Source organism: Apodemus sylvaticus, chromosome 10 (genome assembly GCF_947179515.1).
Source record: "Apodemus sylvaticus chromosome 10, mApoSyl1.1, whole genome shotgun sequence".
Classification (NCBI taxonomy): domain Eukaryota; kingdom Metazoa; phylum Chordata; class Mammalia; order Rodentia; family Muridae; genus Apodemus; species Apodemus sylvaticus.
The window spans coordinates 62,726,836-62,748,558 of record NC_067481.1 but is presented as its reverse complement, the minus strand read 5'-3'; the positions used below and the strand labels follow the sequence as shown (position 1 = coordinate 62,748,558).

Genomic DNA, 21,723 nt, shown 5'->3' with positions numbered 1-21,723 from the left:
TGCTGGTTACTTCCTGCAGTGCTTTCTAAAGGCAGCATGAGAAAAGTCAAAGAACAGGACGGACAGTCACAGCTGCAGTTTCTTCAGCACAGGTCAGAAGTGAATTCCCAACCACATACCAGCCTCCTTGTATGGTGACACTGTGTTCCTAAAGCTCTTACCATAGCTGTCAGGGAGACATGCCCTAATACTACCTATTTGTGAGGAGTGAGGCTCCCTTCCTTCCTTCTTTCCTTATAGGATCACAAAAGCAAAGATGTATTTTCAAACTGGGTTTGAAAAATCAGGATTGAACACCTGTTTTTTCCTTAGTAATATGAGGTTGGTAAGCGTGCAGGCCATGTGGGCATTAGCACTCTGGGGTCAGGCCTGCTCCATTATACAAGAACAATGGACAGAATTATAAACTTCAGAGGCTGGAGAGACGGCTTGGTGATTAAATATAGCCACTGTTCTTGTAGAGAACCTGGGTTCAGTTCCTAGCACTTACATAGGGGCTCACAAACAACTGTAACTCCAATTTTGGAAGATCCAAAGCCCTCTTCTGAACTCTGCTTACACACAGAAATCTAAACCTGAAGCTTTAAATCAGACAAGTTTGAGTAACTGATCCCCTGTGATGTTGCTGTGCCACCCACTCCACTGTCCCCTCCCCATGCCTACCGTGCCCCAGCCCCCTCACTCAGCATGACTTACTACAGCTTGCTCTGAGAATTGGCTGCACTTGAAGAGAGCAGGGCTGCGAGCCTTACTTCTATTTCAACTAAGTAACTTTGCATCAATAACTTGCAGGGCTTCTGAGGACCTATAAGAATAAGAACTACCTCACCAGATGAAGCACTGTATACACAGCTCAGATGCTGAAAAGGAAAAGCAGCCAAATAAGCCAGGTTTTCAGTGGCTGTCCAATCCAGCAATGGAACAACCATCCACATACAGAGGTTTAAAAAACAAATATGAGGTTTTATTCTTTCTTTAGTTGCAGAAAATAAATACAGCCACATACTCTACATGCCCGTTTATAGAAGCGTTTCTAAAAAGGTCATGTATTGGAACCAACAGTAGCTTTTTGACTATAGGTAGTAGACAGCAGATCATTTTATTTAACTTTTTTGAACAGTTGGATCAAGCAACTTTAAAAAAAGGCTGAGCTTAAAAATCTCATTCAAGTGTATTATTTAAAAGGGTTACACTAAAAATGATCAGGTTTAATTTCTTTTATTTAAGAGGAGGTCTTTCTGTTATAAAAATTACCCCCAAAACTCACAAAAACCTAAACCAACATTAAAAGGCTGGTCCTTGTACCTTCACAGGAATCAGTCAGGAAGAAGTGGGGAGGGGGGAAGTATATCTGACCAGGCTGGGCCCTCCCAGCACACATGCTGGCCTGCCCACTTGACCTGGGGGAGTTCTGCCATAGGAGAACTGTTCAGTCATCTAAGCCTATGTTCCTGAAAAGGTAGGACATGGACTCCCCGTTGTGAATTCGGCGGATGGCTTCTGAGAGGATCATGCTGATGTCCACAGTCTTGATCTTGGGGCACTGCAGCTTCTGGATTTCGTGTGGGATTGTGTTAGTGACCACCACCTGTGAATCACAAGAAATAAAAATGTCAGATCCCAAGCAGCCTCAGGACTGGGGTATGACTCATGGTAGAGTGTATGCTTGCTGTGTGAATGTCTAGGTTCAGGGCCAGTACTACATACAGAACAAATCAGGAAAAGCTACTCTAGCTTTAAGATCTGATAACCTCATACTCACTAGAGCAGTTACAGCTCACTGCTCTTACAAATGTTGGGGAAGACCTGGGGAAACTGGAACCCTTGTTACTGCTGGTGGGGTTGGAGTTGGGTCTCTTCTTCATAGGTTCAGACAATTTTCTAACTCCTGAAAATTGTCCTCTGACCTCTATATGAGAACTTATATTCATATATACACATCACACACACAAAATAATACATGAAAATAAGTTTTAAAATATGTGAACAACTCAGGTTTCCATCAACTTAGGAAGAGACAACATGTTGAAGCACATTTCATTACAGACCACACAGTGTGACACAGGCACATGGACAAATCCAAGAGAAAGAAAGCACGGAAGGACTGGAAGGGAATGTGTAGTTAACAGTGCACAGGGGGTGAGTCCTCGTACATCAGCTGGGTGCCCAGCATACAACTGGAGCATTCTAACCATCACCACAGCACTCACTGGACAGGGGTGAATAATACCGCATACAAGTCAGAACTGAATCAGGCCATACCTCACTCCAAAGGGGAAGCTACAGTTACTGAGATGCAAGCACAAGCATTTTTTATCCATTCCTTTTTTTTTTTTTTTTGGTTCTAATTTTTTGAGACACAGCCTTACCCTGTAGCCCAAACTGATGTTGGACTAATATTAAGATTCCTGTCTCAGCCTCTTCAGTGCTGAGATTAGAGTCATGGGCTACCTGTTGGCTTGCATCTTCTACTCTTAACTAAAATGAGCTTGTCCTTGCTCCTGCTCTGCTGTTAAGGACTCAGGCGGCCAGTGCCCAGACAGCCCACCCTGACTGCCAGCCCTAATACCTCATCAATGGCAGACTCTTCGATCAGCCGGGGAGCGTCAGAGGATAACAAGCCATGAGTTGCCATCACAAAGATCTTATATGCACCTCTCTCCTTCAGGGTCTCTGCTGCAGCAAGAAAGCTGTCCACATCGTCAATAATGTCATCCTGTCAAATCAAAGAGCAGACAAAGGCTGTCAGCACTTGTCTTATGCTGTTCAGGGTATGCTGAATACCTAAGCTCAAGTGATCTCCCTACTTTAGTCTCCTGAGACAGGGAATACACAAAGCCCACACCCCTCTGCTTAAGAAATGTCTTTGCAAGTGTGTATGGGTGCACAAGTACCATAACCCATGTGTGGAGGTCTATAAGAATAGTACACTGAGGGGGCTGGAGAGATGGCTCAGCGGTTAAGAGCATTTGACTGCTCTTCCAGAAGTCCCGAGTTCAATTCCCAGCAACCACATAGTGGCTCAGAACCATCTGTAATGGAGATCCAATGCCCTCTTCTGCTGGGTCTGAAGAGAGTGACAGTGTACCCACATATATTAAATACATTTTAAAAAATTATAATGAAAGCTAAGCATGGTGGTGCACACCTTTAATCCCAGAACTCAGAGGCAGAGGTAGGCAGATCAAAACTCTACGTTCAAGGCCAGCCTGTTTTATAGAGTTTCAGGATAGCCAGAACTATGTAGAGAGACCCTGTCTTTAGGGGGAAAAAAGTATAATGGACATCAGTCAGTTTGGGAGTTCTTTTCTATTATTTTTTTATTTATTCTTGCATTTATGTGTGTACTGTGTGTGTATGCCACAGCATGCATGCATGTATTACTACCGTACCAAAGTCTTAGCAAAAGTGTCTTCGTGAAGATTTCTACCACCCCTATGTAACACCAACAGTTTGCCAAGAACAACTTGGGAGGAAAGGGTTTACTTCAGTTCCCAGTTCTACAACACAGTACCTCACTGAGGGACTCAGAGCAGGAGCCTGAAAGCAGGCGCTGAGGCAGAGGTCACAGAGAAGCGCTGATTACCAGACTGCTCCTTATGTCTTGCTCGACTTGCTTTGTTATACCCAGGACTATCTGCCCCAGGATGGCGCAGCTTACAATAGACTGGGCCCTCTCACATTAAATCACTAATTAAGAAAATGCACCACAGGCTTGCACAAGGGTAATGTAGTGGGGGCATCTTCTCAACTGAGGTTTCCTCTTCCAAAATGACACTAGCCTGTGTCAAGCTAACATAAACACTAGCAAGCACACAGTGGAAGCATGGTCAAGAGTCTGCAGGACCTCCCTGCTAAGCATCTCATACTTCTTATAAACCTATAACTACTCCAAAATAAAATGCTGGTTTTTAAACCTCGAGTCTGTGTCTTGAGTACAGGTGGCCTCTGTGCAGTGACAACCTCAGGTGTCATTCCTCACAGTCCACCTAGTATGAGTCAGGGTCTCTGCTGCTGCATGTGCTGACTCATTACTTCTGGGAATTCTGTCTCTGCCTGACATCTCACGGCAGATGAACTGAGATTCCAGCTGCACTACCCAACTTTATGAGGGATTAAAGTTCAGGTGCTTATGTTGTGAAATAAGCACTTTGAGCCATCTTTCTAGACCCTTAAAAAAACTTACTTACCGGGGCAGTGACGCATGCCTGTAATCCCAGCACTCTGGGAGGCAGAGGCAGGTGGATTTCTAAGTTCGTGGCCAGCCTGGTCTACAGAGTGAGTTCCAAGACAGCAAGGGCTACACAGAGAAACCCTGTCTCGAAAAAACCAAATCTAAAAAACCAAAAAAACCAACCAAACAAAAAAACCCTTATTATTACTGTGCACGTGTGCATGTGTGAAAGCATGTTCACGTATGCCACAGATGTGTGTGGAGGTCAGAGGACAATCTGTGGCAGTCAGTTCTCTTTGTCAATTGGCATGGGCTCCAGGGACTCAGGTTATCAGGCTTGGGGACAAGCACCTTTACTTGCTGAACCATCTTGGCTGATCCTTGCTTTGTTTTTTAAAAGCTTATCTAAGCTGATTCTAACACTACAGACTAATCTCAGCTACTAAAGAGGCAGTAGCAGAAGATTGTGAGCTGCAGTTCTGACTGAAGTGAAGAAATAGTTTAAGGCCAGCCTCAGCAACTCTGTCTCAAAATACAGAGAGCTGGGGAATGTAGCGCAATGGTAGATACTCGCCTAGCACACACAGGGCCCTGGGCACTGGAGGAGAAAGAAAGCACAGCTCCAATATGGAGACGAAGGTCTGCAGTCGCTGTGCTGGATCTGCACCTCCTGCCACCCCCCTATGTCCACGAAATAAAATAGCAGGCAGCTTAACTCTGTGGGATGACACAAGAGATCCCCAAAAACGTACAAACGAAATCACCAAACAGCAGCTAAAACCACAAGGTGTCTATGAGCGGGATGTGGGAGCCTGTTACAACACTTTCAAACTCAGTGACTCCAACTATCCTTTAGAAACTCTTGTGCAATGTGACACACCAGAAAACAGTATAAAAATGTTCAAAGCAGTATTATTGGGAATTAAGAAAAATAAAAGAAACTGTCCAATTTGAAGAACAGATACATCAGTTGTATGGTATCATAACATACTACCTAGTAGTGAAGACCAAAGTATGGTCTCCACTGCACTCCAAGTACACAGGGCACCACTAGGTGGATCAACTACGCATGGATCCAAAGTTACTGTGTGCACAGACACACTATTTATATAAACATTCAAGTCTTTATTTTATTTTTTTGGATTTGTTTTTTCCGAGACAGGGTTTCTCTGTGTAGCCCTGGCTGTCCTGGAACTCACTCTGTAGACCAGGCTGGCCTCGAACTCAGAAATCCGCCTGCCTCTGCCTCCCAGAGTGCTGGGATTACAGGCGTGCACCACTACCGCCCGGCCCAAGTCTTTATTTTTGATAGATGTGTACGAGTGTTTTGCCTGTGTGTAATGGATTCCTTAGAAGTAGAGTTACAGACAGTTTTAAGACTATGTGGGTGCTGAGAACCAAATCTGGGTTCTCTGCAGGAACAGCACATGCTTTTAGTTACTGAGCAACCTCTCCGACCCCAACGCCCAGATGTCTTTTACATTTAAAAGCAGCACTCCTGGTAGACTGTGAAGTCCAGTAAAGTCATGAATGGACTCTCAGGCTGATGACAGCCTCTGCTGGGAGGGAGCAGAGAACAGGGAAAGCCTAGGCTGGCCCCTGGACCCCAGCTCTCTCCACAGCTGCCTGATCTGTTCATCAGGGTCTCATTTCGTGTGCATGTATGAAATGATGTGAGTTTTGGGTTTTGTGGTGTTAGGAACCAAATCCAAGGCCTTATTGAACCATAAACCTAACTGCCAATCTGTTTAAAACTACAATCAACTTTGTCCTTCACTTTAACCATAAAAAACAAAATAAGGAAACCAACAGCTGCACCATATTCACATAACTATATAGAAACTACTTTTTTTCTTAAGCCATTAATTTTTCTGTTTGGGGCCAAAGTTAGCATCTAGCATAAGGCACCAACCAACGTGATGCTTAGCCTGGCCACACAAGCCCCATAGTCTTTATGCACACAATTACAGGTAAGTCAACAGCGCAATGGTGGCAGCAGTAAAGGAGAACTACATACCACGATGATGGCGATCCTTCCTCCGACATCACCGACAACTGTGATTGGGGGCTTTTCTTTAGGAATCAGCACTGGTCAGAATGAAACACACACTCAGTGCCTATGCTCAAAGGTAGAACAAAGACTTACAAGACTTTAAGTAGTTAATGTTGCCAGTCATGGTGGCACGTGCCTTTAATCCCAGCACTCAGGAGGCAGACACAGACATTTCTCTGGGTTTGAGGTCAGCCTGGTCTATGTAGTGAGTTCCAGGAAGCCAGGGCTACACAGAGAAACCCTGTTTCAAAACAAATACAAACAAACCAAAACACCCCCAAAACAAACAAACAAAAAACCAAAAAGAATCCAAAACAACAACAAAAAGAATGTAATGTTTTATTAAAAGAACAAAACAAAACAAAACCAAAAAAACCTCCCAGTACTTAAAAGGGAAAGGAACTTCCTCAATTATGATGGACAGCCATAAAAAGGTGACATAATGCCCAAGTGTTTCCTAGAAAGGGGAATGCACCACTGCTGTCCTGTATAGCACTGTGAGCCAGGAAAGGAACAAAAGACTCAGGATCGGAAGGGGAGCCATGCAGGCTACTTAGCAAGACAGACAGACAGACAGACAGACAGACTGACTGACAGGTGTGTATTCTGACTTTATTTATTGGAATTCCAGGTTTTCTTTTGTTCTAAGCAGTTTTGAGTATTTAGAGATCAGCAGTTAGCTGTGCAGACATGTACCCAAATAAAATACTTAGAAATATATTTAACATTGATTGGTCAGGCCTTACCCTATGCTAAATACATAAAACCTGCCCAGCACTTTGCATTCCATATAACATAACACTGACCAGCTTTGTGCATAAAGAAACTTCCTGCTTATGCCAGCATGCTCTGAGATACATGCTCTGAACAGATGCATGCAGCTCCCAGAAGTAATGCACCTGAATCCATATAGCTGACCATTTTCCTAGTCTCCCCTAAATTTGGGCCCTATGACTCAAAGGCTAACAGTTATTTTAATTCAACCAGGAAGGGAATTATCAGTTTTTGTTAACTCAAAAAGTTAAAAGAGAGGATAGGAAGATGGTTCTGTGAGTAAAATATCAAATGAGGACCAAATTTGGGTTTCCAGTACCTATGTTTAGTAAGTAAATAAATAAATAAATAAATAAGGGTATAGTTATGTGTGGTTATAATCCCTAGGCTGAAGAGGATCCCTGGGGCTTGCTGCCAGTTATCTGCCAGTCCAGATAACAGATGATGAGCTCCAGGCCAGTGAGAGACCTTGTCTCAAAAACAAACAAAAGGACAAAAAGCACTGAGAAAAATATCTAACATGACCTTTGACCTCCATGAACATGTGTATCTGGAAACATGCATGAGTGTGTATGTGAATACACACACCAAAGAGAATCCATGAGCTGCAGAGGGGTCTGTGGTTAAGAGCACTTGCTACTCTTCCAAAGGACCTGAGTTTGGTTCCTAGTACCAATATCAGATGGCTCACAATATCCTGGGACTCCAGCTCTAGGGGATCTGACACCATCTTCTGTCATCTGTGAGTATTTGTATACATGTGGCATACACATGCATACAAATAATAATAATAATAATAATGAAGATAATTCATGTTGAAATATCACCTCCACAAATTCAAGTAGCCCAGAGAACAGTGGCAAAGAGGAACTTGTGGATACGCACTTGGGATCTCCAGGCTGGGGTGGATGGCAGCTACGCTCCTGACCATTGGTGGGGAGTGCCGGCCATCCACCAAGTCAGACTCAGCATCCTGTGCTTCTCCATGGATCACTGCGATTCCCAGACGCAGACGCTCTGCAAAAGATTGTGCCCTGCAAAGAACATTAGACACAAATCAAAAACCAGAGGCCGCCTGCCAATGTCTGGGCAAGACACTAAAGAGCATAAGCAAAATGTTTTTTCCAAAGGAATAATTACAAAAGACAACGACCACCTGGTGGTAGTGGTGCACACCTTTAATCACAGCACTTCAGAGGCAGGTGGATCTCAGAGCTGGAGGCCAGCCTGATCTACACAGACTGAGTTCTAGGATAGCCAGAGTTACATAGAAAAGCAAACGAACAAAAAACCCATAAACTAAACCCAACCAACCAAACCAACAAACCAAAACCCAAAACAAAGCAAACCAAACCAACAAAAACAAAAAAGAATGACCACTTCAGATTCAGGAAGACTGAGTGTAGAGCCCACAGGTGAGCATCTTTCATCAGCTAATCAGAACCTAAGCTCCTATTAAGGACTCTTCTTGCAGCCTCATGTATGTTCCTTTCTTTCTTTCCTTTCTTTCCTTTCTTTCCTTTCTTTCCTTTCTTCCTTTCTTCCTTTCTTCCTTTCTTCCTTTCTTCCTTTCTTCCTTCCTTCCTTCCTTCCTTCCTTCCTTCCTTCCTTCCTTCCTTCCTTCCTTCCTTCCTTCCTTCCCTCCCTCCCTCCCTCCCTTCCTTCCTTCCTTCCTTCCTTCGACAGGGTTTCTCTGGATAGTCCTGGCTGTCCTGGAACTCATCCTGTAGACCAGGCTGGCCTTGAACTCAGAAATCCGCCTACCTCTGCCTCCCAAGTGCTGGGATCAAAGACGTGCGCCACCACTGCCCGGCTCAAGTTTCCCTTCTTGCAGTTGCTAATACTATCTTTCAGACTTCTCTGAGAATTAACCTTGTGAAACAACATCCATTAAAGACTCATTAAAGTATTACATATTAATATTTTAAAGCGTTATGAAGGCATAATGGGACTAGAAGAAACTTCATACTCTAAGCACATAACTTCACAACCTCGGAGAGATCTTTATACATTCATCAGATTCGTGCTCTCCCAATAATTTCTTCAAATGTGGCAAATACATGTCCACACTGGCATCGACTCACTGATGACAGTAAACTGTCCGAGTAGCATCAAGTAAAACCTTTGGCCCTTTCTAACATCTCCTTTTGGCTTGGCACTACCCATCCCCCTTCTGGCAAGCAGGTTAACTTACTCTGTGCATGCTGATTACAGTATGCCTTTAGTGCCCTACTTTTTTTTTTTCACTGAAAGTATTATGGAGAGTCAGCCCTGTTATAGTCTGCCAGTATATGAATATATTGCTGTTTATTTACTTATTGATAGGAAACCAAGTTATTTCCATTTCTTCCTTTTTAGTTACTAAGAATTTTATTTTTAGTTATATGTTCAGATGTGTCTGTTGTGGGTATATGCACATTAGTGCATTGTCCAAGGAGGCTAGAAGAGGGAGTCAGCTCCCAGGAACTGGCTCTGTGAACCAATTAACACTGGTGCTGATTTGAGGGTGTCTAGTCAGGGTTTCTATTCCTGTACAACATCATGACCAAGAAGCAAGTTGGGGAGGAAAGGGTTTATTCAGCTTACAGTTCTGCACTGCTGTTCATCACAAAAGGAAGTCAGGACTGGAACTCAAGCAGGTCAGGAAGCAGGAGCTGATGCAGAAGCCATGGAGGGATGTTCCTTACTGACTTGCTTCCCCTGGCTTGCTCAGCCTGCTCTCTTATAGAACCCAAGACTACCAGCCCAGAGATAGTACCACCCACAAGGAGCCCTCCCCTCCTTGATCACTAATTGAGAAAATGCCCCACAGATGGATCACATGGGGGCACTTCCCCAACTGAAATTCCTTTCTCTGTGATAACTCCAACCTGTGTCAAGTTGACGCACAAAAACCAGCCAGTACAGTCTCACTATGTAGACTAGGCTGTCCTGAAACTCAGAGATCCTCCTGCCTCCCAAATGCTGAGATTAAAGGTGTCCATCCAGCATATATGGGTCTTTTATCTTACAAGCTTATTTTTTGTTTTTTGTTTTGTTTGTTTTTTTGATTTTTGGTTTTTTTGAGACAGGGTTTCTCTGTACAGCCCTGGCTGTCCTGGAACTCACTCTGTAGACCAGGCTGGCCTCAAACTCAGAAATCCGCCTGCCTCTGCCTCCCAGAATGCTGGGATTACAGGTGTGCGCCACCACCGCCCGGCTTCTTAAGTGAACATGCCCTATAAGTGATCAAGCCATCCTTGCATCCACACCCATTCTGGGCGATTCTTATCTGGACCATCTAGAACCTCAGTACTGTCTGAATCCGAGGAAAAGGACAGATACTGCCATCTTGTTCTAGAGCTGGGGGACAGCAGCAGTTTTCACCACTGGGATGTCAGATCAGTTAACAGATCTTTGATAAAAAAGTTCCCTTCTTTCTTAGTTTACTTAAGGTACATTGTCAAATCTTTGAGTCAGATGATCATGTGGCTTCTCATTCTTGTTCCTCAACATGGTGATTGACATTCATAGACTTATAGAAGCTGCTGCACCAACCTCAGGTTCCAGTGATTGCTCAAAGGGCATTGTGTTCATCTTTTATACTGTTCATTCAGCTTGCTAAAAATGTGCTTTAGGACTTTACTTCTTTGATCACTGGGATATCAGCTATCTGAGTGAAGGCATCAGAAAAGGGGAATGTATCTGCTGATGCTTTATAAAGTTAGCATTTGCTCTCTCATAAATGTGTGATAGAATTCACACATTCAGACCTAGCTGGGTATGGTGGTTCATGTACAATCATGGTACTGGGAAGATGAAGCAAGAGGAATACTTTAAGGCCAAGGACAGTGTGGGCTACAGAGAAGGGCCCTGCTCTCCCCTCAAATACAGAATAGAGACAGTTTATATGACTTAATTCACTAACAGTTTTTCTTTTGCCTGCATGTATGTCTGTACACCACAGGTGCTGTGCCTGGGCCAGGAAAGGACGTCGGATTCCTTGGAATTGTAGTTAGGGATGATTCTCAGACATCTCTTCTGTATTTTATTTTTTTAATATTTAAGACCTATTTAATTTTATGTGTATGAGTGTTTTGTCTACAGTATGTATGTGCACATGTGTGCTTGGTGCTCACGGAGGCCAGCAGAGATTTATATGAGCTGCCATGTGGGTGCTGGGAATAAAACCCAGGTCCTCTAGAAAAGCAGCCAGTGCTCTTAATTGCTGAGCCACCTTTCCAGGTCCAACTTAAATCATTTTAAACTCAAGACCTGCTTTACAGCACAAAATGTCCATTGTGCAGTCTGGAGTCCCTAGCTGATCTAGGCTTAGTGGCCTTCCTGATGCTCTGTCTGTTTTGCTGATTACTGACAGAGGAGGGATAAGACTGCGGACCATTCCTGAGGACAGCCTTTCTCCTCATACCTACTGTATTTTGAAAGAAGCCCTGCTACTTAGTTCATAATGATTATGGTTCACACTCTCTTTTCACACTCTTTGAAGAAGTGAGAAGACCTTCTTTATTCTTTGGAATGTTCATCGCTCCAGTTTGTCAGATATTAACATAGCCCCTTCATCTTTCTTTGAAAGAACCTGTTTCCCACGCTATGCCACTGTCCTCATTTGCTTTCTATTGTTATGATAAAGACCAAGTCCAAAGCCAAGTTTATGTGGCTCACATTTCCTGATCACAGACTACCACTGAGAGAGGCCAAGACAGGAACTTGAGCAAGGACCTCAGAGGAATGCTGCTTACTGGCTTGCTTTCCATACCTTACTCATGCTGCTTTCTTATACAACTCAGGACCACCTGCCCAGTGGTGGCACCACCCACAACAGACTGAACTCTCTCACATTAATCAAGAAAGTACCTCACAGGCATGTCTCTGGTTTATGTCAAATTAACAAAATTGAGCCCCCCACAGTCATGCCATCGTTTAACTTCACCCCACACCCACTTCCATGTACTGCCACAGACCTGGCCTCACTGGTTCCCCAGCCACACGGCATGTTCGTCCTTCCCAATGGGCCGGCCTCCCATTGTGGGACTTTGGGTCTTCCACTTTTATCAAGGGCATAGGACCCAATAATTCTAGTCTTGTTTTTCCAACACCAATAAATTAAAAACAGGCTTCATTTACAAGCTTACAAAAATAGCTCAAGAGAAACAAAGGGGAGGGAGACTATACTGACTTATCAGCACTATCTCAGAACAGGGAGTGTATTTAAATGGTGGATAAAGAATAAGGCCAGGAAACAGTTTCCTGGGGGAGGGTGAGTGGAATGGGGGCGATGCAGAAACCTCACAAGTGCAGCATCCCCGCTCACTCCACAGTTGAGGCAAGTGCTAGCAATCACTCCAGGAAATCTATGCCCATGCTCAGTCACTGTCAAGGAGCATTTTATAAAGAGACACAATGCCTTTTTCAGTAGAAAGGCACCTTAACTGTCCTGATACTAAAACTTCCCAGGCACACCTAAAAAGGCCATCTACTATAGGCACGGTTCTATCAAGAAACAAAATTCACATCTTTTTTCTTTTATAAAGAATTATTTATGTATATGAGTACACCGTGGCTGTCTTCAGACACACCAGACGAGGGCATAGGATCACACGGCAGACAGTTGTAGCCCACCATGTGGTTGCTGGGAACTGAACTCAGGACCTCTGGAAGAACAGCCAGTGCTCTTAACCTCTGAGCCATCTCTCCAGCCCCTGAATTCACATTTCTAAGAAAAATATGGAGAGCCCTCACAGGAACAGGACTGTGCTACCTAGTGAAACAGAAAAGGTGCTCTGTATGCATGTATCTGAGCTCAGAGCAAAGGGGATAAATTTCAACAGGGAGAATATTTTAATAAAAATTACTAAATACCCCAATATTTATGATTTGATATGTGGACTAGGGTGTGGCTCAGTACTTTCTTAGCATGTTTGATGCTGACTTCCATTCCCAGCACCAAAATAACAGCAGCAATAACAAATCAGAAAGCTGACATCACTTTAGCTGGTAGCCACTGTCCCCAGTAGTCACTGGAGAGATGTCACAACACAACACACATGGATGACCCTCCAGGACATGGTGCTGTGTAAAGAAACCTAGCCATAGGTCATATACTTGTGACTGCAGATCTAAAAAAGCAGACAGATATGTGTGTCTACTTCTGCCCAGAGGCAGTACGAGAAGGATGGGTGCTTACTTAATGGCCACAGGGTGATTTTCTATGATAATAAAGTATTACAAGCAGCAACAGGTGGTAGTTGCACTTAACTGTAAATGTATTATAAAAGTCATGGACTGTGAAAAGACTTCAGTCCCTCCAGACTCTCAGGGTTTGAATTGTGGATTCAACTTTTAGCAGAGATTGAAAGCATATAGAAAACTACTTGCCCCCATACTGATGCGGATACCCTTTGCTCCTTGCCTTGGTTTAGGAAAAGGACACTAATTATCACACTGTGTTAGTAATTATATAACCTAGAGACGATGTAAACATCATAGGAGCAGGGCTGGAGAGATGGCCCAGCGATAACGAGCGTTTGCGGCTCTTGCAGAGAATCAGTGTCAGCTGTCAGCTCTCATGAGGGCTCACAGCTACCCCCAACTCCAGCTCCAGGGATCTGATGCCCTTTTTTTGACTTCCACAGGCATGCAAATGGTGGCAGACATGCAGACAAAACACTCATACACACAAAATGAAGTAAAATAAATCTTGAAAAAACAGTCATAGTTAGTGAGGGGGGCATGGCGGCACAAGTCGTTAGGTCAAGCACTTGGAGGTAGAGGTGGGAGGATCTCTGTGAGTTGGAGGCCAGCCTGGTTTAAATAGTGAGACCCTGTCACAAAGACAACACAACAACAAAAACAAAAAAAAAAAAGATTGGTAGATATATATAAGTTACATGAAAAAATATGTCATCCTTCCATATTGACGTCCCTGGACCTTTCATACCACTTTGCTTCTTGCCTGTTAGCAAAAGACGACATTATTTATTATATTGTATTAGGAATTACCAGTTACCCTTGGCAAAACCTGGCTTGCTCTATAGACTCTGAGCCAAATGTCATCTCTACACACACACACACACACACACACACACACACACACACACACACACACACGCACGCTTACACTAACATGGCCTGCCAGCTAGATACAAGTCTCTTAACAAGTCAATAAGCTCTTTGAACAGTAAACAAAGTAGGCTAAGTAGGATTTTTAGTTTACCTTTACTGCCAGGCATGGTAGCACACACCCTTACTCTTACCACTCAGAGGCAGAGGTGCATCTCTGTGAGTTTGAGGCCAACCCAGTCTCCAAATTGAGTAAACCCTGTCTTGGAAAACAACAACAACAACAAACTCCAAAACCACTTTTTATTTATTCAACCTGGGGTGGAGGAGTATGGAGGTCAGAGACCAACTAATGGGAGTTGGTTGTCTTTCTATCCTATGTGTCTCAGGGATTAAACTCAGGTCAAGCTTGGCAGCAAATGCCTTTACCTCTGAGACATCTTTCTTTAAGCAGGACTTTACTGACAGGTCTGGACTAACAGTGGACACACTAGGTCAGTACTCTTCAGATGGGATAATTCTGGTTGGTTAAGAAATATGACTGGGGCTGGAGAGATGGCACAGCAGTTAAGAGTGCACTGACTGTTCTTCCAGAGGCCCTGAGTTTAATTCCCAGCAACTACATGGTGGCTCACAACCATCTGTCAAGGGATCTGATGCCCTCTTTTGGCATGCAGGCGTATATGCAGATTGAGCAAAAATATATATATAAATCTTAAAAAAAGAGAAAGAAATATGACTGGCAGTTATAAACTGAGATTGGAGATAAAAGAAGAAACTAAAATATCTACCTAACATTAGAGAATACTAAATTAATCCATGGGAGAAAACCAAGGGGCTCAGGGAACGGCTGCAGCCCAATCTACACAGTGGGGACACAGTTCTACCTACCTCTTGGCCGAGGCTGGAGACTTGGCCACGATGACTGCATTCCTATAATCTGGGATCTGTGACAGACAAGAGGTCTGAGATTACTTCTTTATCTCTAAGAGGCTATTCCACCAACCAACACACATGAATGTGTTCTAACAAACTCAAAATTATCATTTGACTTAAAGTTTCATCAAAAAAAGTTCAAAGCAAAATCTTCCTTTGGGAAATAAAAATGAAAATGTTCTCAATATGAGTATTTTTACCTATATAGAAAAACCCAGTAATGTAGAACACGCACTCTTTAAAAAAGTTAGCAGAGAATGGAGATGTGGCTCAGTCACTAAGCTGACGGCTGTACAAGTGGGATGAGCTGAGCTTGCCCGCCCGCCCCCACATAAAAGCTGAATGTGGCAGCCTGCTTTTGTAACCCAGGACGGGGAGTGGCAGTGGGGGATGGGGTGGGGGGGATGGGTATAAAAGGTGGAGACTCAGGCAGATCTCTAAAGCACACTGGCCAGACAATCTAGCTAATCAATGAACTCCATGTTCAGTGAGAGACCTCAAAAAGCAAGGAACAAAAATGTTAACAGAAGCAAACTAGGTGTGATGGTGTATACCTGTAATCCTAGCTGTCTAGGAGGCTTCAATAAAGACTTTTTGGGGCTGGTGAGATGGCTCAGCGGGGAAGAGCACTGACTGACTGTTCTTCCAAAGGTCCTGAGTTCAAATCCTAGCAACCACATGGTGGCTCACAACCATCCGCAATGAGATCTGACTCCCTCTTCTGGTGTGTCTGAACACAGTTACAGTGTACTTACATATAATAAGAAATAAATCTTTGGGCTGGAGCGAGCAGAGGTCCTGATTTCAATTCCCAGCAACCACATGATGGCTCACAACCACCTGTACAGCTACAGTGTACTCATATATGAAAAAAATAATAAATTAATAATATCTTTAAAAAAAGACTTTTTTTAAAAAAGATTTATTATTATTTATATGAGTACACTGTCTTCAGATCTGTCTTCAGTCAGATCCCATGTGGTTGCTGGGAGTTGAACTCAGGACCTTCAGAAGAGCAGTCAGTGCTCTTAACCTCTGAGCCATCTCTCCAGCCCAAGACTTTTCATGAATCCCACATCAAATGTAATTTCACAGTAGAAAGATATCCATTGAGCCTGAATCCAAGTTAATGTCATATTCTAAAATACTGTGATTCAGACACGTGACGAATACACTGCAGTCATTCCATGCGGAGGAAAGCCATTTGTGAAAGGACAGTTAGCCTATTGCTCTTAATAAAAGGGCTTAAGAGCCCTTTAAACAAATCAAATGACAGACAGTTGTGTTAGTACCTTTAATCCTAGAATTCAGTGGGCAGAGACAGGCAGACCTCCCTGAGTTGAGAACAGCTGGTCTACACAGTAAGACCTATCTCTAAACAAACAAACAAACAAAAAAACAAACTGCTTAAAAGAAAAACCAAGGGGCTGGAGAGATGGCTCAACGGTTAAGAGCACTGACTGCTCTTCCAAAGGTCCTGAGTTCAAATCCCAGCAACCACATGGTGGCTCACAACCATCCGCAACGAGAGCTGACATGCCCTTGTCTGGAGTGTCTGAAGACAGCTACAGTGTATTCACATATGATAAATAAATAAATCTTTAAAAAAAAAGAAAAAGAAAAAGAAAAACCAAGTAGAGCAAGGTGATGTGGCCCATGTCCATAGTCCCAGTAATCAGGAGGCAGAGGCATCAGGATTGTAAGGCCAGGCTAGGTTACCTGAAACTGGCCCCCCAAGATAAACAAACAAACAAAACCAAGCAATTAAATAGTCGTCCACTTTGGGAATTGTTTCACAGTTGAAAACTTAAAAACTTACAATAAGGAACCGTCTTTCAGCAGAGAAGCAGTTTGCTGTTTCTGACTACATCTTGGCAGGATTTTCAAACTATTCTTGAGACATAATCAATCCATTCAGTACCAATGACCACTGAAGAACATTCCATTGTTTTCTCACGTGTTATTGGCAATTAAAAAAATTTTTAATTTTATGTATAAAAGTATTTTCCTACATGTATGTCTCTGCACCATGCTTATGCACGGTACTGCAGAGGTCAGAAGAAGACACCAGATCCCCCAGAAATGGAGGTATAGACTATTGTGAGCCACCTAGTGGATGCTGGGAACTGGTTCTCTGAAGAGGATGCAGTGCGAACTCTCTCTAGTCCCAACACTGTGAATCTTAACACGGCTGGTTGTAAAGGCCCACTAGATATCAAGTCAAGGAACAAAAAATGATCATTATCCCTTCTCTAAGGAGAAAGGGAGGGAGCAATGTCAGGTGGGATTTGTAACAGTAAGACTGGGAAGAGAGGAGGGCGGGCTGATTGGGATGTAAATTGAATTTAAAAAAAATCACACACACACACACACACACACACGCACGCACGCACGCACGCACGCACGCACGCACGCACGCGTTCATTGGACTTGCATGTAGAGAAGATACACCTGCCCGGTATTCTCAGGCAAGAAAAAGAAAAAAGAAAGAGAAAAAGGAAGGAAGGAAGGAAGGAAAGAGAAAAAAAGGGTATTCATTTAGGTACCTTGTTTTAGCCAGTTTTTCTGGACTGTTTCATGCATTTCTTTGCCTTATCAAATAACATCACGCCCTCCAAGAGACAGCAGAGCAGCCAACAAAGCCCTTAATAAAATCAAGGGGCTTGGTTTTAAAAACAGGCTCATTGTATCTTCAGAGGGTAAAACAGGAAATCTTATAAATACAAAAACCAAGGTTTGATGTGAAAGAATCAGGTAACCTAGGAAGAAGCTATTCGTCCAAACAAGCAGCTCAGGAGCTGGTCAGCAGGGGACATGAGCTCCCGAGGAAGCCTGGGAGGAGAGAGCCAATGCCCAGAACACTGTTATGTAAGGAGCCAAGTATTTAGACAAGACAAGAGCCAAGTGCTGTAACTCCAACCTGGCCTGCACAGCAAGTGACAATCTCACAAAAAGAAGAAGTTACAGCCAGGTACAGTGTGAACACTCAGGAGGTTGAGGCAGGAGGACTATTTGATTACCAGAGTTCACAATCAGCCTCAACAGAAGTCCATCTCAAAATAAATCAGTAAATAAAACAAACTGAATGAATTATCTATCTATCTATCTATCTATCTATCTATCTATCTATCTATCTATCTATCTTCTATAGTTTTATTTTCTTATTTGGTTTTTTTTTTTTTTTTTTTGAGACAAGGTTTTTCTGTGTAGCCCTGGCTGTCCTGGAACTTGCTCTGTATACTAGGCTGTTCTCAAATGCACAGTAGTCAACCTGCTTCTATCTCCCAAGAGCTGGGATAAAAGGTGCGCACCATCACTGCCCAGCATATTATTTTTAATTACTGGTTTTAATGTGCCTTAAACATAAAACATGCAGATATTCTATACATCTTCCTTTTCAAAAGCATTCCTAACTCAGTCACTGTGAATGGTTGTGATGGTTGTCTTGACTGTAAACCTAAGTGCATTTAGAATCATCATACCTTCGGGTCTATCTACAAAAGTGTTCTCAGGAAGGCTAAGGAGGGAGACCCACCCTGAATGTGGGTGGCACTGATGGACTAGGTCCTGGACTGAACAGGAGAACATGCTGAGCAGCGGCATTCACCTCCCGCTCAAGTCAACCATGCCTCCCTCACTATGACAGCATTCGAACTCTGTGGATCAACACACAGCTTCCTTCTTCAGCTGCTTTTGTCATGGCAAACAGGAAAAGTAACTAAGGTCTTTATTTGTTCACCAAACATGTCAAACCCTGCCAAAGGAAGGTGAGAGCCAACCAGACAGAACCACTGGCAAGACAAAAGAACCAAAACCAGGCCCATGAGGAAGGCCTGGATTGTCAACCAGAAAACATGCTTTAGAAATGTCCAAGTGCTACCCTTAAATACACCATCAAGAAATGAAACTATCTGGAAAAGTGACTGCAGAGAAACACTCCATGTGCTAACAACAGCTCCTAAAAGCAAAACACCAAAGTGTGGCATAAACCAAACATGCAAAAAGTCTCTGAATTAGCAGATCACAAATACTCATAAGACTAACAAATTCTGGAAACTTTTGGGTAAGATCATGGAATAGAATCTGCCTCTGCATGATCCAACAAAAGGTCAGATTAAGTAAAAACAGATATTAAAGAGACAGTCTTCCTTCAGAAATTAACAAAAGAGGGCTGATGAAATGAGCTATCAGAGGAAAAGGCCAGCAAAATGGATGAGAAATGTGAAAAATGGATGAAAAACCCAGCAAGGAGAAACTTATAAGAAAAAGGAATCTATGCTTGGGGTGAAAACACACCAGCTCGGCAGCCAACATTCTTCCAGGGACGTGGATACAATTGCCAGCACCACATGAGGGGCCCACAACTCTATTTCTAGGGAACTGATGCCCACTTCTGGCCTCTAAGGGCACCAGGCACACACATGGTACACATACTTATATGCAAACAAAACTGCCACACACATTAGCAAAATTCAGGGAAAAAAAGCTGAGTGAAAAAAAAATCTACAGATATGAAATCTCGGAGACTTGTAGTTATGAAATATAATAGTTCTTTAAGCAGAATACATAAAGTTTTGGTCTTTTAGGAAAAACTCAAAGAAACAGAAACTATATCATGCCAGAATATTAACATAAAAAGTTATAGCTAGCTTACCTCTTCTTGAATATACTGTAACAGGAAGGGGGAGGCTCTTAAATTATCCACTGGAATATTGAAGAAGCCCTGGATTTCCTTCTGGTGTAAATCCATAGTGATGAGATGAGTCAGACCTTCAAATATAAGCAAGTTAAACATGTCAACAGTACCACAGTACTCTAAGACACCTATATAACAATGACTGAGCAAACACTGTCATATCATGAAAACCTGGCACCTCCGCTTATAATTGTAGTAATATTAGATGTATGATATTCACTTCCATTTGAAGATCAGAAGTAGGGGCGGAGAGATAGCTCAACAAATAATTTGTAGAGGATGTAAGTTTGGTTATCAGTATACATGTTAGGACCTGTAATCCCAGTTTCCTCTTTTGTCCTCTAGAAGGCTACATACATGTGCACAAACCCACATGCACACATATAAATAAAAATAAGACCTTTGGCCAAGTAGTGGTGGCACATGCCTTTAATCCCAATACTAAAGAAGACAGAGGCAGGTGAATCTCTGAGTTAAGAGATCAGCCTGGTCTACAGAGTGAATTCCAGGACAGCCAGGGCTACACGGAGAAAACCTGTCTTGAAAAAAACAAACGAACAAGCAAACCAACAACAACAACAACAAGCCCTTAAAGTACAGAAACAGCAGATAATCTTAACCAAGAAATATTTCTAAAAGTGCTATTACAGCTGATTGCATCTCCTAGAATTTTCCTTAGCAGGGATGGCAAAACCCAACATAAGGTACCAAGACCTCTTTACCCACACTGACATCTGAAATGATTACCAGAAAAGGTACAGAAACATTTAAGAAGTAGTACTGTCCAAAAGAATAAGAGCTGAACCTGTATGGTCCATCCAAGAACAAGCCTGTAAGAGAAAGGAGAAAGCATCCAGAAGACTCAGTGAGCTAGCCTGTTTCCTCTGTCAAAGGTTGTTAGTGTTTCAAAGGGGTTCAGTGGTTAATACTGTCAACTTGATAGGGTTTACAATCACCTAGAGGTAAGTCTTGGAGACACATGTGAGTGTTAGCATCTGGCATGACTGTGAGGGTTATTTTGATTACAGTGAGGCAAGAAGCTTCATTATAAATGTAGATAACATCACAGTCTGGGTTGGTGTTTAGGGCTGCATAAGGAGGTAGCTAGCTGAGCCCAACGTTTGTCATTCCTTCCTTCCTGACAGCAAATGCAGTACGAGGAGTTGCTTCAAGGTCCAGCTACCTTAGCTTCTATGTGATGGATTGTACTGTGAGTCAAAAAGTTTCTTGCCCTCCAGTTGTGTTTTCAGTTGTTGTGTCACATAGACAACATAAGTAACTAATATGGTTTCCCAGGGCTTAGGTTGCTAGAGTTTATATTTTTTAAAGCTGTGCTTTGTTACTGCCTTCTTTGTAAAGCTACTTTGGAAATGTATTCTATAGTAAGTATCTGTAAGAAGCGGTGACCTGGGAAAGTTTCAGTCCTTTGTACAAACTTCTGTGATGTATGCCTCCTTTAGTCATGTAGACTCACATACAAGCACCACAGCACAGATGTCTGTTAAAGTATGTACAAACACATGTAAAATTCTTAGGCTGTGGAATGGACAGAGCCTACAGAACAAGAGAAAACCTTTGATAGTTACATGTTAGGTAGGGAAAGTGTTATCTAGAATGTAAAGAAATATACAAATTAAACACCAGACAAATGAAAAAAACAAAAATCCCCCAAAACCAAACCCTCAAATTGCCAAACACTCGGTAGTGAATGGAGCGAACAGACAGTTCTCAAAAGAAGTCACACAAATGGCCAGCAAACATTTATGCGTGTTTGACATCTTGAGCCATCAGGGAAACATAGATTAAAACTACTTTGAGCTGGATATGGTAAGATGCATTCCTTTAAGCTCTTCAACTGCTGTTTAAGGAGTTTTAAGACAGTGAGACCCTGTCTTAAAACAAACAAACAAACAAACAAAAGACCCCCTGCCCAACTCTGAGATTTCACCTCCCCCTAGTTAGAGCGGCAATCACCAAGAAAACAAATAACAATAATTGCTGTCAAAGACACAGGGAAAGAGAAACACAGTT

The 21,723-nt window shown here is 42.8% G+C and overlaps 1 protein-coding gene across 5 annotated transcripts in view; it reads right to left on the bottom strand.

Moving 5' to 3' along the window:
- Window positions 1–942: 942 nt before the first annotated feature.
- Prpsap2 (phosphoribosyl pyrophosphate synthetase associated protein 2) overlaps window positions 943–21,723 on the bottom strand; it is a 35,031-nt gene continuing 14,250 nt past the window's right edge. For all 5 annotated transcript variants that reach the window (XM_052194431.1, XM_052194432.1, XM_052194433.1 and 2 more), the window contains 6 exons: window positions 19,651–19,766; window positions 14,952–15,007; window positions 7,887–8,035; window positions 6,192–6,262; window positions 2,570–2,716; window positions 943–1,588 (listed from right to left, as the gene is read on the bottom strand). In XM_052194431.1, the coding sequence (XP_052050391.1) occupies window positions 1,430–1,588; window positions 2,570–2,716; window positions 6,192–6,262; window positions 7,887–8,035; window positions 14,952–15,007; window positions 19,651–19,766 (698 nt within the window). In that variant the 3' untranslated portion in view covers window positions 943–1,429. The remainder of the gene's footprint in view (window positions 1,589–2,569; window positions 2,717–6,191; window positions 6,263–7,886; window positions 8,036–14,951; window positions 15,008–19,650; window positions 19,767–21,723) is intronic.